Genomic DNA, 11,898 nt, shown 5'->3' on the forward strand with positions numbered 1-11,898 from the left:
CGCGCAACTCAGTCATTTACAGCGGCTCCTACTATATTCACACGGACATAGCCCTGTCATAGTATTGGACCGCATCTCGTTTCAGATCTGGGATCACTGGTAGCACTCCCTTCACTTATTACTACACCTTTATGCACCGTGTCCATGAGCTCCGCTCGCATCGGGCTACTTCGGTTGTACCTAGTAGTGAGTGGTGGGGCTGGTTTTCGTAGGCCTCTCGTTTCGACTCCGCGTACGCTTATTATGCCTATGTTTGTAGCTTAATAACAAATAAAGTAATTAACTTTAAAAAATTCTGATTATTGGAAATGAAAGAATAACTTAGAAACTACCGATAGGCGTAGGCAAATAAAAATCGATTTTTTCCGCATTAGCTCCCTCACTCACGCACACTCACAAAGCGTTTTATTTTACTCTATAATTATTGTGAATTATTGCACTACACTGAGGAACTAAAAGTTTATAGATTTTTAGAAGTATTTTTTTCTCATTTCCTCATTTCTCTAATTGCAGTCAACATACAGTCAACAAAATCATTCCGAAGAAAGATCATACTTAAAAAGAGTAAATACTATCTCAGAAGTGGGTGATAAATCAGTTAAAAGTCCAAGACTGGAACCTACAAAACTGGTAGAAATGACACAAGAAGTGAAAGAGGGAGTTGAGGAAAATCTCGCAAGTTTTGACAACATGTTTTCCCCAGAAATAAACGATAATTACTTTGGAACAGATTTCAATAACGACATTGATCCTTTCCAAGACCTTCCCGATCCACTAGAATCCATAAAGAAGGAACCTGTAAAAGAAGGAGAACCCGTAGCAATCATTCCCAATAAACTGTCACCTTACGAAACGTGCGCGCAGGCAATCCAAATTCTTCAGCCTAACTTGGCCGCTAACGATGTTTCAAAATTTACTATACAATTGAAGGATACTGACAAACAAAATGAGATCGTGACTTCAGTTTCAAAAAAACAAAGACCTGTAGATCAAAACTCTCAAGCATTTCCACTCATTAATCAAATATCTAACGAAATGATTATAAGTTTACCGACTCATGGTCAAAAAGAACTAAATCTTATTAATATTTCCAAAGTGGTAAAGCTGAAGCAAGTTTTTCCAAGGATCCTAAAGAAGACTTCAAATTCTATCTGCAGAACTAGGTATCTCGAGGAGCTGAATGATGAAACGGTTTCAAAAAACATGGGGACTCACTTCGAACATTGTGAGAGAAAAGCGAATTTTCACGACAGAGAGTCGCAGGTTGAGGAGGAGTTCTTTACGGAGGTGAAGGAACAGAACATGAGTATGGAGACTTTGACGAATGTGATGATTCTAAGAAGTCCATACCTCTACACAGGATTATATGGAAACGTATTTAGCAGTTTCCTCAATACGTTGATTCAGGGGTGTAACGAGTCTTGCAGGGACGTTTTGATGACTTTAATGAAGATTCGGTTGGATGAATCTTTTCGAACACTCGAGGATCTTTTCTGTTTTCACAATGGTCAAGCCAGTGAGTATTTTTATAATATGGAAGTGATTTTATATGTTTGGTCAAAGAAGATCCAGATGTTTAATTTCTTGATCCGTTTCATATTGATCAAGTTTAAAGGTCATCACTGGGACATTAATTAAAAGGTATTGAGGCATAACGATGTTAGTGCCAAGAAATATTTTTCCAGGAGAGCAAACACCTTCTCAAAATTTGAATTATATATATATATTTAATCGAGAAAGTACGTTAGAGTTTATGGATCTATAAACAAAAAATAAGAAAACTTAATGCTTTTCGAGAAAATGCTCATAAAAATTAGTCTACGGTCATAACCATTTAAATGCCAAGACAAATTTGTATTTTTAGAAACTATTTTTTACACTCTCATTTCCATAAAATATATCAACCCACAAAATCATGTCAGAATAGTAATCTTTGTTCAGTTAGATTCTATTTTCTGAGTCATGTTTCCTACTCTTGTCGATTGGCGACCTTTCACGAAATGAAAGGAACTGTCTAAAATTTGATGTGAGAGTACCCGATCTTATACACTAATATCCAATTTTTACATGTATTTCGCGACAGTGAAAAGTCGTCAAACGACGAAAGAATGGAACACGACTCAGAAAATAGATTTTAAACTTGAGAAATATTACTATTCAGACCTTTATAACTTACCTTTACGTTTAGAACATTTATTCAAAAAATTCGTGTGCAGTTGCAGTGCCATGTAGGGAAAGTGTACCAGTCTCTGGATACGTATCAGTGATCGGACAGTCTCATTTTTTATAGTAAGAATAGTGTAATAAACTGTAATTATTAAAAGTAAATATATTTTTGCATTCTGCAAACAGCCAGTCAGCGTTTATCGCTATTTTGGGTACGTATGCTGTTTGCTGTGTCAGATAATAGAACATTTTTAGTTGGAAGTTATGACTTGCTCTAATTATATTTCGACTGAAATAGCTGCCTTTTCCAAATGTGCAAGACTTAAAGTTGTCGAAGTCCTTGGCAAATTCAATTGATGTATGGTATATTTAGAGGTTTTTAATCTGTTCGAATTAAGATGCAGAATGATTTTATTTACCTAAACGGAAAAAATTTTGGTATACCAAACGCGCTTCCTACAATACAGCATCTGTACTATAGGCTCGGGGCGACAGCTACGCCAATTCATGGCGAGGAGTCGCGTGAAAATAAGAGGCAACCGTCGTCCCTCAATTATGAGAAGGCTCCTACCCCGAAAACTGAGGCAGCAGTTATACGGCGAAAATCTGCTGTTGAAATGGTAATTTTTTGCTTCGTTTTGGTGTTTTTGGTAAAGCGTTGTCTTTAATCTTACATTTATTATATTAAATATATTTCAGTAAAATACATTGTTGTATTTCAATAATTTACATCGTGCCTTGAAATATATTTCGGTCGCGTGAAGAGGTTATGTTTCTACTAATAGTCATACATTTGCATTATATTTTATGATGCACGAACAATTGTTTTGAATCTCTTAACATGCGAAAAAGAGATTAAATTACTTCAAATCAGTACTTTCTGGTTTACGGAATTTAGAGGTTAACTATACAGTTATTAAAAAAGCTCACAATCGAAATAAAGTAGTGTACCCTGCCGATAAAAACGCACTGAAAAAGCAAAGAAACCGCACTGGTCAATGCCTACTCAATGCTGTTTCTTCAGCTTTACCCGTACCGCTAGTTTTCTATAACTGAGTTCCCCTTTCAGTGTCCATTTAAATTTTTAAAAGGCTATTTCATCCAATAAATCTACTCTGTGCGTTCTCTGAAAAGGTATATCAGTAGTATATACTACAGCGTTAGTGAAAATCGGTGTGCCTATGCCAATGCGACTAGGCTACCAAGTAGGCCAGCTGAAAGGGATTAAAAATAAAAATGTTAAATTTGTAAAATTTTGAAATTATCTACGAGAAGGTTAGAAGTAATTCAGAATTTAAGGGTTTCAATTATTTCAGATATCTACATTTTTTTTGGATGTTTAAAATTGGAGTAAATTTAACTTGTGTCGCAAATGGAATGAGATACGCCAAAACAGTCAACATTTTTTAATTTAGCTTCAAAGTAGTATATAAGTTATAATTATAAATATGTATAATGAGAAAATTCATAACTTAAACGAAAGTGTTAATAATTTGAAGAAAATTCTAAAACGGGAGTCTGTTTGGTTGCGGCCAGGTACTTTAAATAACTCTGCCCGCCCGGTACGTGACGAATACAATAGGAACATTATATGACCATCCCATCACTTCTTAGTGCGATTTAGGTGCTGAAAATCAGCACAAACAGCCACTGAAAACGCACTGGCGGCCCAGTGCCGTTCGCCAGTGCATTTTCAGTGCTGTTTCATCGGAAGGATAATTATATTCAAAGACTTCTTGTAATTGTTCAAAATTGTTTTTTTTTTTTTTAGAAAAATATCCATTGCGATGATAAATCAGATACTGGACAACGCAAGTGCATTCACGTCTCGCATGACACTACCCAGTGGGCACAAAATTTGGTTACGTCTTTACGACAACTTCACGATATCATATGTCCACGTCGTTAAGGTCTCTTTACGATATTGTAAAAACGTATGATCTGACGAACTCTTTACGATATCGTAAAGACACCGTAACAACACGGACATAGGATGTCGTAACGATGTCTTAAAAATTCCGTAACGATGTCTTCAAGACAACGCCAAATTTTGTGTGCTCTGGGTAGTCCCTAAAATATGAACAGCGGTTGTACTTCGCCAATGGTACAGCGTTTGCTCCGCAGAAGTGTATACTGCTGTCAGGAAACGGGATAGCAGCTGCCCCAAATGAAAGTATAAGATTTGTCCTAGAGTTTGGCGCGACTGTTATACCAAGTACATCTGGTGTCCCAAAATTTTTTCTGTTTAGAGATCGGACAGCCTGTCCAACCTCTAGCGTGAACGTCATTTTGGCAGTGCTTCTTAAGTCGGACGAATAAGATCAGGAGGTAAATAAAACTTAGTCATACATTTTTTAAAAAATATAACTTATCATTTACGTGTTTTTAGACCAGTTTATTATTTCAAATAAAGAAAAAAACTTTTTTGGTTATTCGACATTATAAAAATGTAAACATTGTCTTGAAATCGTAATCTGTCTAACCTCGACTTAGAAACATAAATTTGACTTTAATCCAAATTTTTTGTCAAACTTCGGTAGATGGAGAAGAATAACTGAAATTTGGATTACGAATTGAAATAAAATGTTTTCTAATATTTTAAATAGCGAAGAAGGTTCATTTTTAAAAGTGATACTATAATCATTAGTTGTCTTGAAATTCTAACCTCCGTAACTTAAATAGATACAATTTACATTTTTGTTTGATTTCTTCTATAATTTCAATTACACTGCAGTTCCGCAAGAACACTTCCGATTATAGAGGACAAGGTGTTCTAAGGAGGCAAGAGAGTGTCGCTGCTGGGTCAGCAGAGCCACTCCACAACGACGCAGGTGTGTATGAAAAAAGAGAGCAGTATCCTTGGCGTTTAATCGTGTCGCCTGCTTCAGTCATTTCAAGTCAGTGGCAAAAATGGCAGGAAAATGGCTTCTGTTCGCTTTCAGTCACTCAGTTTTTAAGTTATGTTTTGCGTAACCAGGTGTAACCAGGCATTACGAAAATGTCGAAGAAAAACAAGAGCAAGCATTTATCTTACGAAGAGATGCGTAAGCTTTTAGACGAAGCGAAATCAGGTGCCTCCAAACAGTCTATTTTGAAAAATTTATTTTTGACCGGGAAATTTATAAATCTTTAGGAAAAAAATCTGTCCAATTTCGATTTCAACAGCTTTTAATATAACGAGTTGAATTTTTTTTTAATTGTGATGCGATTCACTTTACAATACGTAATTCTAAAATATTTTTATTTAAAAATTTTCCATTTTAGATTTTTACTTCTTCGTTATTCATAATGTGTCCCCTAAGGGTTTACATGACTTCCATTCCTTACAATCTTTCCGTTTAAATCTATATTTTTTTACAATCTTATCCTTTCTATATATACAATTATTTACAACTATTTACATAAAGTCTTATATCTAGTTCCTTATTTCTATTTCCCGCGATAGCGCAATTTAGGAGTTATTAGCAAGCGAGTGAGCGAGCGAACGAAAGCGAGAGTGCAAGCGAGAGAGAGAGAGAGAGAGAGAGAGACCATGAGAACGCAAACGCATCTTAGTCTACTTAACTTTTACTTTACCATTACTTACAATTTTCACGCTTCTAATCTAAGCGACTTCCGTTTCCTTTTTCTTTCACTTTTTTATGCCTCCATTTACCTTTTCACGTGCATTCTTTCATTCTCCTTCATTCGCTCCTCCAGCACCCTCCAACTCCTTCATCCATTCTTCTCCTAATTTATCTTCCATTCCTCTCCTATATTCTTCCCATACATGCTCCCATGTTTCCTCCTCCTATTCACATATTCTACACTTTCTGTTCTCTTCTTTTTCCCAGTGCATCCCCTACCTTACCATTTATTGTATTTTGATTCCTCAATCGCCCCCCATATTTCAGTTCATTGATTGATTCTTTAATTTAGAGCATTGAAAATGATAACGTGGACTTATATGTTTGGAATTGAATCTGAATCTTCGAACTCTATCATTCAAAAAGTTGAAAATTTTAAATTTCTAGTTTATCTGCATTTCATTTAAACTTGTTCAGCATTCGAATACAAAGTTTATTAATTAAAAAACTTAAAAATGTCAATTTAAAAAGTTTAAAATTCAAAAGTTCCAGTTTGAGTGCTTTAATCTTTAGTTTGTTTTTTATTACTTCAAATGGAAAAATGCTCTTAGCCTTAGAGTTCGAATTTTTTTATTTTATTGACTGAAAAATGTTTGCAAACCGAGAAAGACAGGGAAATGACCGGGATTTTTTTCTTGGAAAGTGGCCACTCTGATAAATGTACGTACATACTTAAAAATCAGTACTTTTTTAAAGTTTGATTTTCGAGCACAAACTTTTTCACGTTCATTATACGTTCATTGTACGTTTATTATACCCCCGAAACGACTTCTATAGCGGGACTGCGGTGTCTTTGATCTAAAACACATTTTTAATCAAACTTTCTCACATTACTATTTTAAAGTAGTATATTATTGAACCTGTTTGCTTTAAATAGAAGTTTGTGACACATAAAAATACTGTCCGTCCATTAGAACACATGCTGTCGGACCACTGAAAATTTTATCTGACTACCGGTGTTTTCTCAAGTTTTTTGAGAAAACCTTGTTTTCGTATATAATGGAATTTGAATCGGAAATGATAGCACAAATAACTTGTTCAGAATTAACTGACATATTTTATTACGCACATTGTTTTATTTTAATTTCACTTATAATAAAATTGTATCTAATATTTTATTTTTATTTGAAAAATTAATAAAACCGATCAAATGTTTTAATTCAAATTTTTACATAAAATTTAATAAAATCAATATCAAGGAGAAAGTAAATGATGACTTCTGTAAGATTAACACGAAACTCCATGCACACGACAACAGGCAGAGGTCAGAAGTAATTTCAAATAAATATGTGACGTGCGGCGAAGAAAGGGGGCTTACTCTGAAAAGTGAGATTTTGCAGGATGAGCGGTTGAGGTCGACTCGATAGACCGGACTTTTAGGAGAGAGGGAAGACTCACGAAATCTTCCCTCTCCACTTACCACTAAATTCTCACGGAAGGAGATAGGTCGTAGACGCGTCTCACGGACGAGGTATAGATGAGACGTGTAGATAAGTATTCAATCAAAAATGGACTAGTCAAATTTTCAAATAAAAAGTGAAATTTTCAACCAAAGAAATTAATTTTCACCTAAAATGTTAATAAATCAACGAAAAATTGAATATATAAATTTGCAGTTGAAAAATAATTATCAGCCCCAAAAAAATCAAAGATTCAACAAAATATTTAAATTTCTAAACAAAAAATTTAATTTGCAAACAAATAATTTAATTTTCAAACCAATAACTTTCTACCAAAAACAGAAATTCAAAATTTTCAAAATCAATTTTTATACAACAAAATTTTTTTTAACAAAATAGATAAATTTTCAACGAAAAGCGGTTACATTATCAGTTTAAAAAATAAATTTACAACCTATAATTTTTCAGCAAAATAGTTTAATTTCCAAAAAAATAGACGAACTTTCAACCATTTTATACCAAAAGAAAAGAAGTTTCATCAAAAAATGCATCTTCTTCCAAAGAAATGAATTCTTGATTGAAGTAGATGGATTTTTAAACAAGAAGGATAATTTTCTACCAAAAAAGAAGAATTTTTTACTGAGAAAGGTCAATTTTCTACAAAAAAATTCGAACAAAAATTATACAGTTAAATTTTTAGTATGAGAAAATGTTTTTTCAACAACAAAAAAATCGAATTTTCAACAAAATAGTTAAATTATCAACCAAAATAGTTATTTAAAAAAATTTTAATTTTAAAATAGTTTAATTTTCGTTGGTAGAAATGAATTTTCAACAGAAAAATGTTCTAAACAAAAAAAAAACACACAATCGAATTTACAATATAATAGTTATTTTTAAACATATAGTTGCATTTTCAGTTAAAAAATTATTTTTCAACCAAAAATGGAATGAACTGAATTCTGAGAGAAAATTAAAAAAAAGATCACAATCTTTTTAATTATTTCGTAATTTTGCCATGTTATATAACTTTAGAAAAAATAAGTAATTTAATTCTTATTAAGCCTTCTTGCGCAATGTTGTTGCACCATTTTTTGTTATGTTTATGATGGTTTGAAAAATTTGCTTTCAAATTTTAGTATGTTTACGAGATTTTCAGAAATTTGGAAATGATTAAAAAATAATTGAAACTTGCAAAAAAAATCAGGAAAAATTTGAATAATTTTTAAAGATTATAAGATTAGTAGGTCTGAAAATATTAGAAAAAATAATTATTTTTCTAATAATCGTTTGAAAATTTTAAATAATTTTTATTTAAAAAAATGTACATTAAAAAAAATTCAAAAAGATTTTGAAACACATCAAACGATTTCCCAAAAATTTAAAAGAAGAGTGTAGAAGATTTTAAAGAAAAACGTTTCAATTTGATAAGATTAACAAGTTTTAAAAAACGCAAATAACCCAGGAAATTCAAGAAATATTTAGAAGAATGGAAGAACTTCGAATCTAATTTTAAACTTAAACTTTTTAGAAGTCTAGATTTTACAATGATTTCAAAAAAAATAAACTTTAGAAGCTTTAAGGGAATTCCGAAAGATTTCAAGGAGATAAAATTATTTTTCTTAAAATTCCTGTGAAAAATTTAGAAGATTGTATAACTCAAATTTTTTACATCTTGAATGCTTTTTTAAAATTTTAAGAAATTTGTAGTCAGTTAAAAATATTAATTGGGAATTGATTTTGTTTCAAACGTACTAGAAATTTTAAAAAACTTGAACAAATTTCTCAAAATTTATCAAATATTCGTTGATATCTTCCAAACTTCTAAATGTCCTAAAAATCTTTTAAAAGGACTCGAATTTTTCTAATATTTTTTAAATCCAATAAAAAAGATTGAAAGCCCTCTAGGTTCTTCTTGATACATCTCTTTTCATTCTATTTTAGGCTATAATCACAATTTTTAGGGTTTTCAGTTTTTTAAATCAGTTTATCCTATGTTTCTAAAAAACTTCTGAAGTTTGAATTCCTTTTAATCTCATCAATTCGACTCAATATTTCTTGAATTTATTCGATTATTTACATTAAAAAAAATGTGTAATGTTATCGAATTAAAAAATGTTAATTTTTAAACCTTCGACACTCTTTCGTAATTTTAGGAAATTGTTTTATGTGTTTAAAAATCTTCTTTTATTTTCTTTTAAAGCACATTTTTCAAAATAAAAAATCGCTAAAATTGGCACAAAATAATTAGGAAAATAATTCTTTTTTCCTAATCTTGTCAGGTCTTCTAATCTTCAAAAATTATTCAAATTTTTCCAGATTTTTTTTTATTTTGCAAAATTAACAAAAATTGCCTTTTGAATTTTACAGATACTTTGACCATTTTTAACGTATTTTTTACTGTTTTAAAATGCTCTAAAATAATCTCCTAAAATTAATTAAAAAAAAAAATATTTTAATTATTTCTAGGAACCTAAAATAATTTTTTTCATTTTCGTGAAAACTTACAAAATACTTGAAAAATCTTTACGAGTGTTCCTTAATTCAAGATGTAAAAAAATTGACTCATAATCTTTTAAATTTTTCCCAGTAATTTTAAGAAAAATACTTTTACCTCCTTTAAATCTCTAGGAATTCCTTTAAGTTTTCTAAAGTTTATGTTTGAATTCTTTAAAAATCTAAGTTTCTAACAGAAGTTAAGTTTAAAATTCGATTTGAATCTCTTCGCTTCTTCTTAATATTTCTTGCATTTACTCGATTTTGATTCATTTATTATAATCTTACCAAATTGAAACATTTTGCTTTAAAATCTTCTACAGTTTTCTTTTAAATTTTAGGAAATCCTTTCACATGTTTAAAAACCTTTTTTAATATTCTCATAAATTACGTTTTTTAAAATAAAAAGTCATTTAAAACCTTCCTACCAATCTTGAAAAAGTTCTGTTTCTAATCTCTGTCGACCTTCTAAGCCTTCTAATCATTAAAAACTATTCAAATTTTTCCTGATTTTCTTTAAAATTCGGCAAAATGAAAAGCCTTAAAAGCCTTAAAATCTTCAGATTATTTATTGACAATTTTAAACATAGTTTAAAATTTACTGGAATTTTTTGAAATTAATTTTTCAAAATAAATTAAACTCTCTTAAACTTAAGCAAATTTGAAAGGACATTTTTTAAACCAAAATAAATTTTTTTTAAATGTGCAACAAAATTGCGCAAGAAGGGTTAATAAGAATTAATTTCCTTATTTTTTCTAAAATGATAGAACAAAGCAAAATTGCCTGAACTTTCATTCTCTGGCACTCTGCGAAATTCAGTTTACATAACCCTACACGGATCCTGCGGGGGACAAATGAGCCCCACGCGAAAATTAATTAATTCTTCTGAGCAAATATCTCTGATTTTTTGGTTCAGACCCTAACCATAACTCAATGCGACTATCCTAGAGCGCGGTGGAGTGGTCGATGGTGCCGGATGTTCACTGTCTATCAAGTGAGAAGGAAATGATTAGCGCTTGGGGCATATTTTGCAATAATGAATCAATTAATAAATAATGAATGAAATATTTATTTTCTCATCCAAGATTTCGAGAATATACGAACTAAAAAGTGCCGATGCTGTGACTGTAGTGTCGCAGGAAAGAGAGAGAAGTTGCAACCGACCTGTGTGTGACGAACATAGGGCGGTCTTGTGCAACCTTTACACCGAAGTAGATTGAGCTTATTTAATGCAATATTCAGTTTAATTTTATGTTTTTAAATATAATTTTATTTCGAGAATTAGTGTGAAAATAAAAATAGTTTTGTAGAAAAGGCTTTTTTTTTTAATTCTGACAAATTTTTCCTATCTTTCAAACTTACTAACTGACAAACTTACTAAACTTTTTCATAATTTTTTATCTTTATTTAATTGAACCCATCTCATTTTTCATTAAAAAATAAAGACATTGACCTATTTTTAATTCAAATTATTTATAATAATAAGCATTCTGCCCGCAGTTCTGATATTTCTCATTTTTTTTTAATTTTCTAACTTCGAATGTTCAAATAAATATACTTTTTGGAAGAAACCTAATTGTAACCTACATCACCCTAGAGTAAAATGTGTCCCCTTCAAAATGGTGTTTCAAGTTTCAACGAAGAGAATGATGTATATTAACATCTAATTTCGATGAAAGAAAAAGATTGTGCATAAGGAATCCAAATGGGGGACATTTGTCACCCACAGGATCCGGTGAGGGCATAAAAATGTATAGGATTTGTCTCCTCCAAATAGCCAGTTAGTTAGCCACCGAAAATGAATCGTGAAATCGGGAGAGCTCCGCCTCGTGCTCATGAATTTTCGCTCTACAGGAGGCTGGCCTACGGAACATGTAGCAGAGCCGACTCACCGACACGCTACGTTTGAATGTGTCGCTTCCAGATGGGAGAGTGGTGGGGGCCGAAAAATCCCACGTTCTGGATACACTGGTACCCAAAAACTCAATTATTAGCAATAATAATTCTCGGATATTTTTTCCGATGGTTTAATTAAAAAAAGCAGCTCAAAACCTATCGAAATGTGTAAAAACCTTAATTTCGATTCTTTTAGAGTAATCCCCCTTTCTTCGGCGCACGTCACGTATACAGATTGAAATGGATAATGTATTGTACCACAAATAAATATTTAAAATGTCTTTCAATAATATGATAATCAGAAATCCATAAA

General features: G+C 31.6%; 1 protein-coding gene across 3 annotated transcripts in view; it reads left to right on the forward strand.

Annotated features, from left to right (window-relative positions):
- LOC117172804 overlaps positions 1–11,898 on the forward strand; it is a 26,980-nt gene that overhangs the window by 9,319 nt on the left and 5,763 nt on the right. For all 3 annotated transcript variants that reach the window (XM_033361038.1, XM_033361036.1, XM_033361037.1), the window contains exon 3: positions 514–1,516. In XM_033361038.1, the coding sequence (XP_033216929.1) occupies positions 514–1,516 (1,003 nt within the window). The remainder of the gene's footprint in view (positions 1–513; positions 1,517–11,898) is intronic.

The sequence above is a fragment of the Belonocnema kinseyi genome, chromosome 5 (genome assembly GCF_010883055.1).
Source record: "Belonocnema kinseyi isolate 2016_QV_RU_SX_M_011 chromosome 5, B_treatae_v1, whole genome shotgun sequence".
Taxonomy (NCBI): Eukaryota; Metazoa; Arthropoda; class Insecta; order Hymenoptera; family Cynipidae; genus Belonocnema; species Belonocnema kinseyi.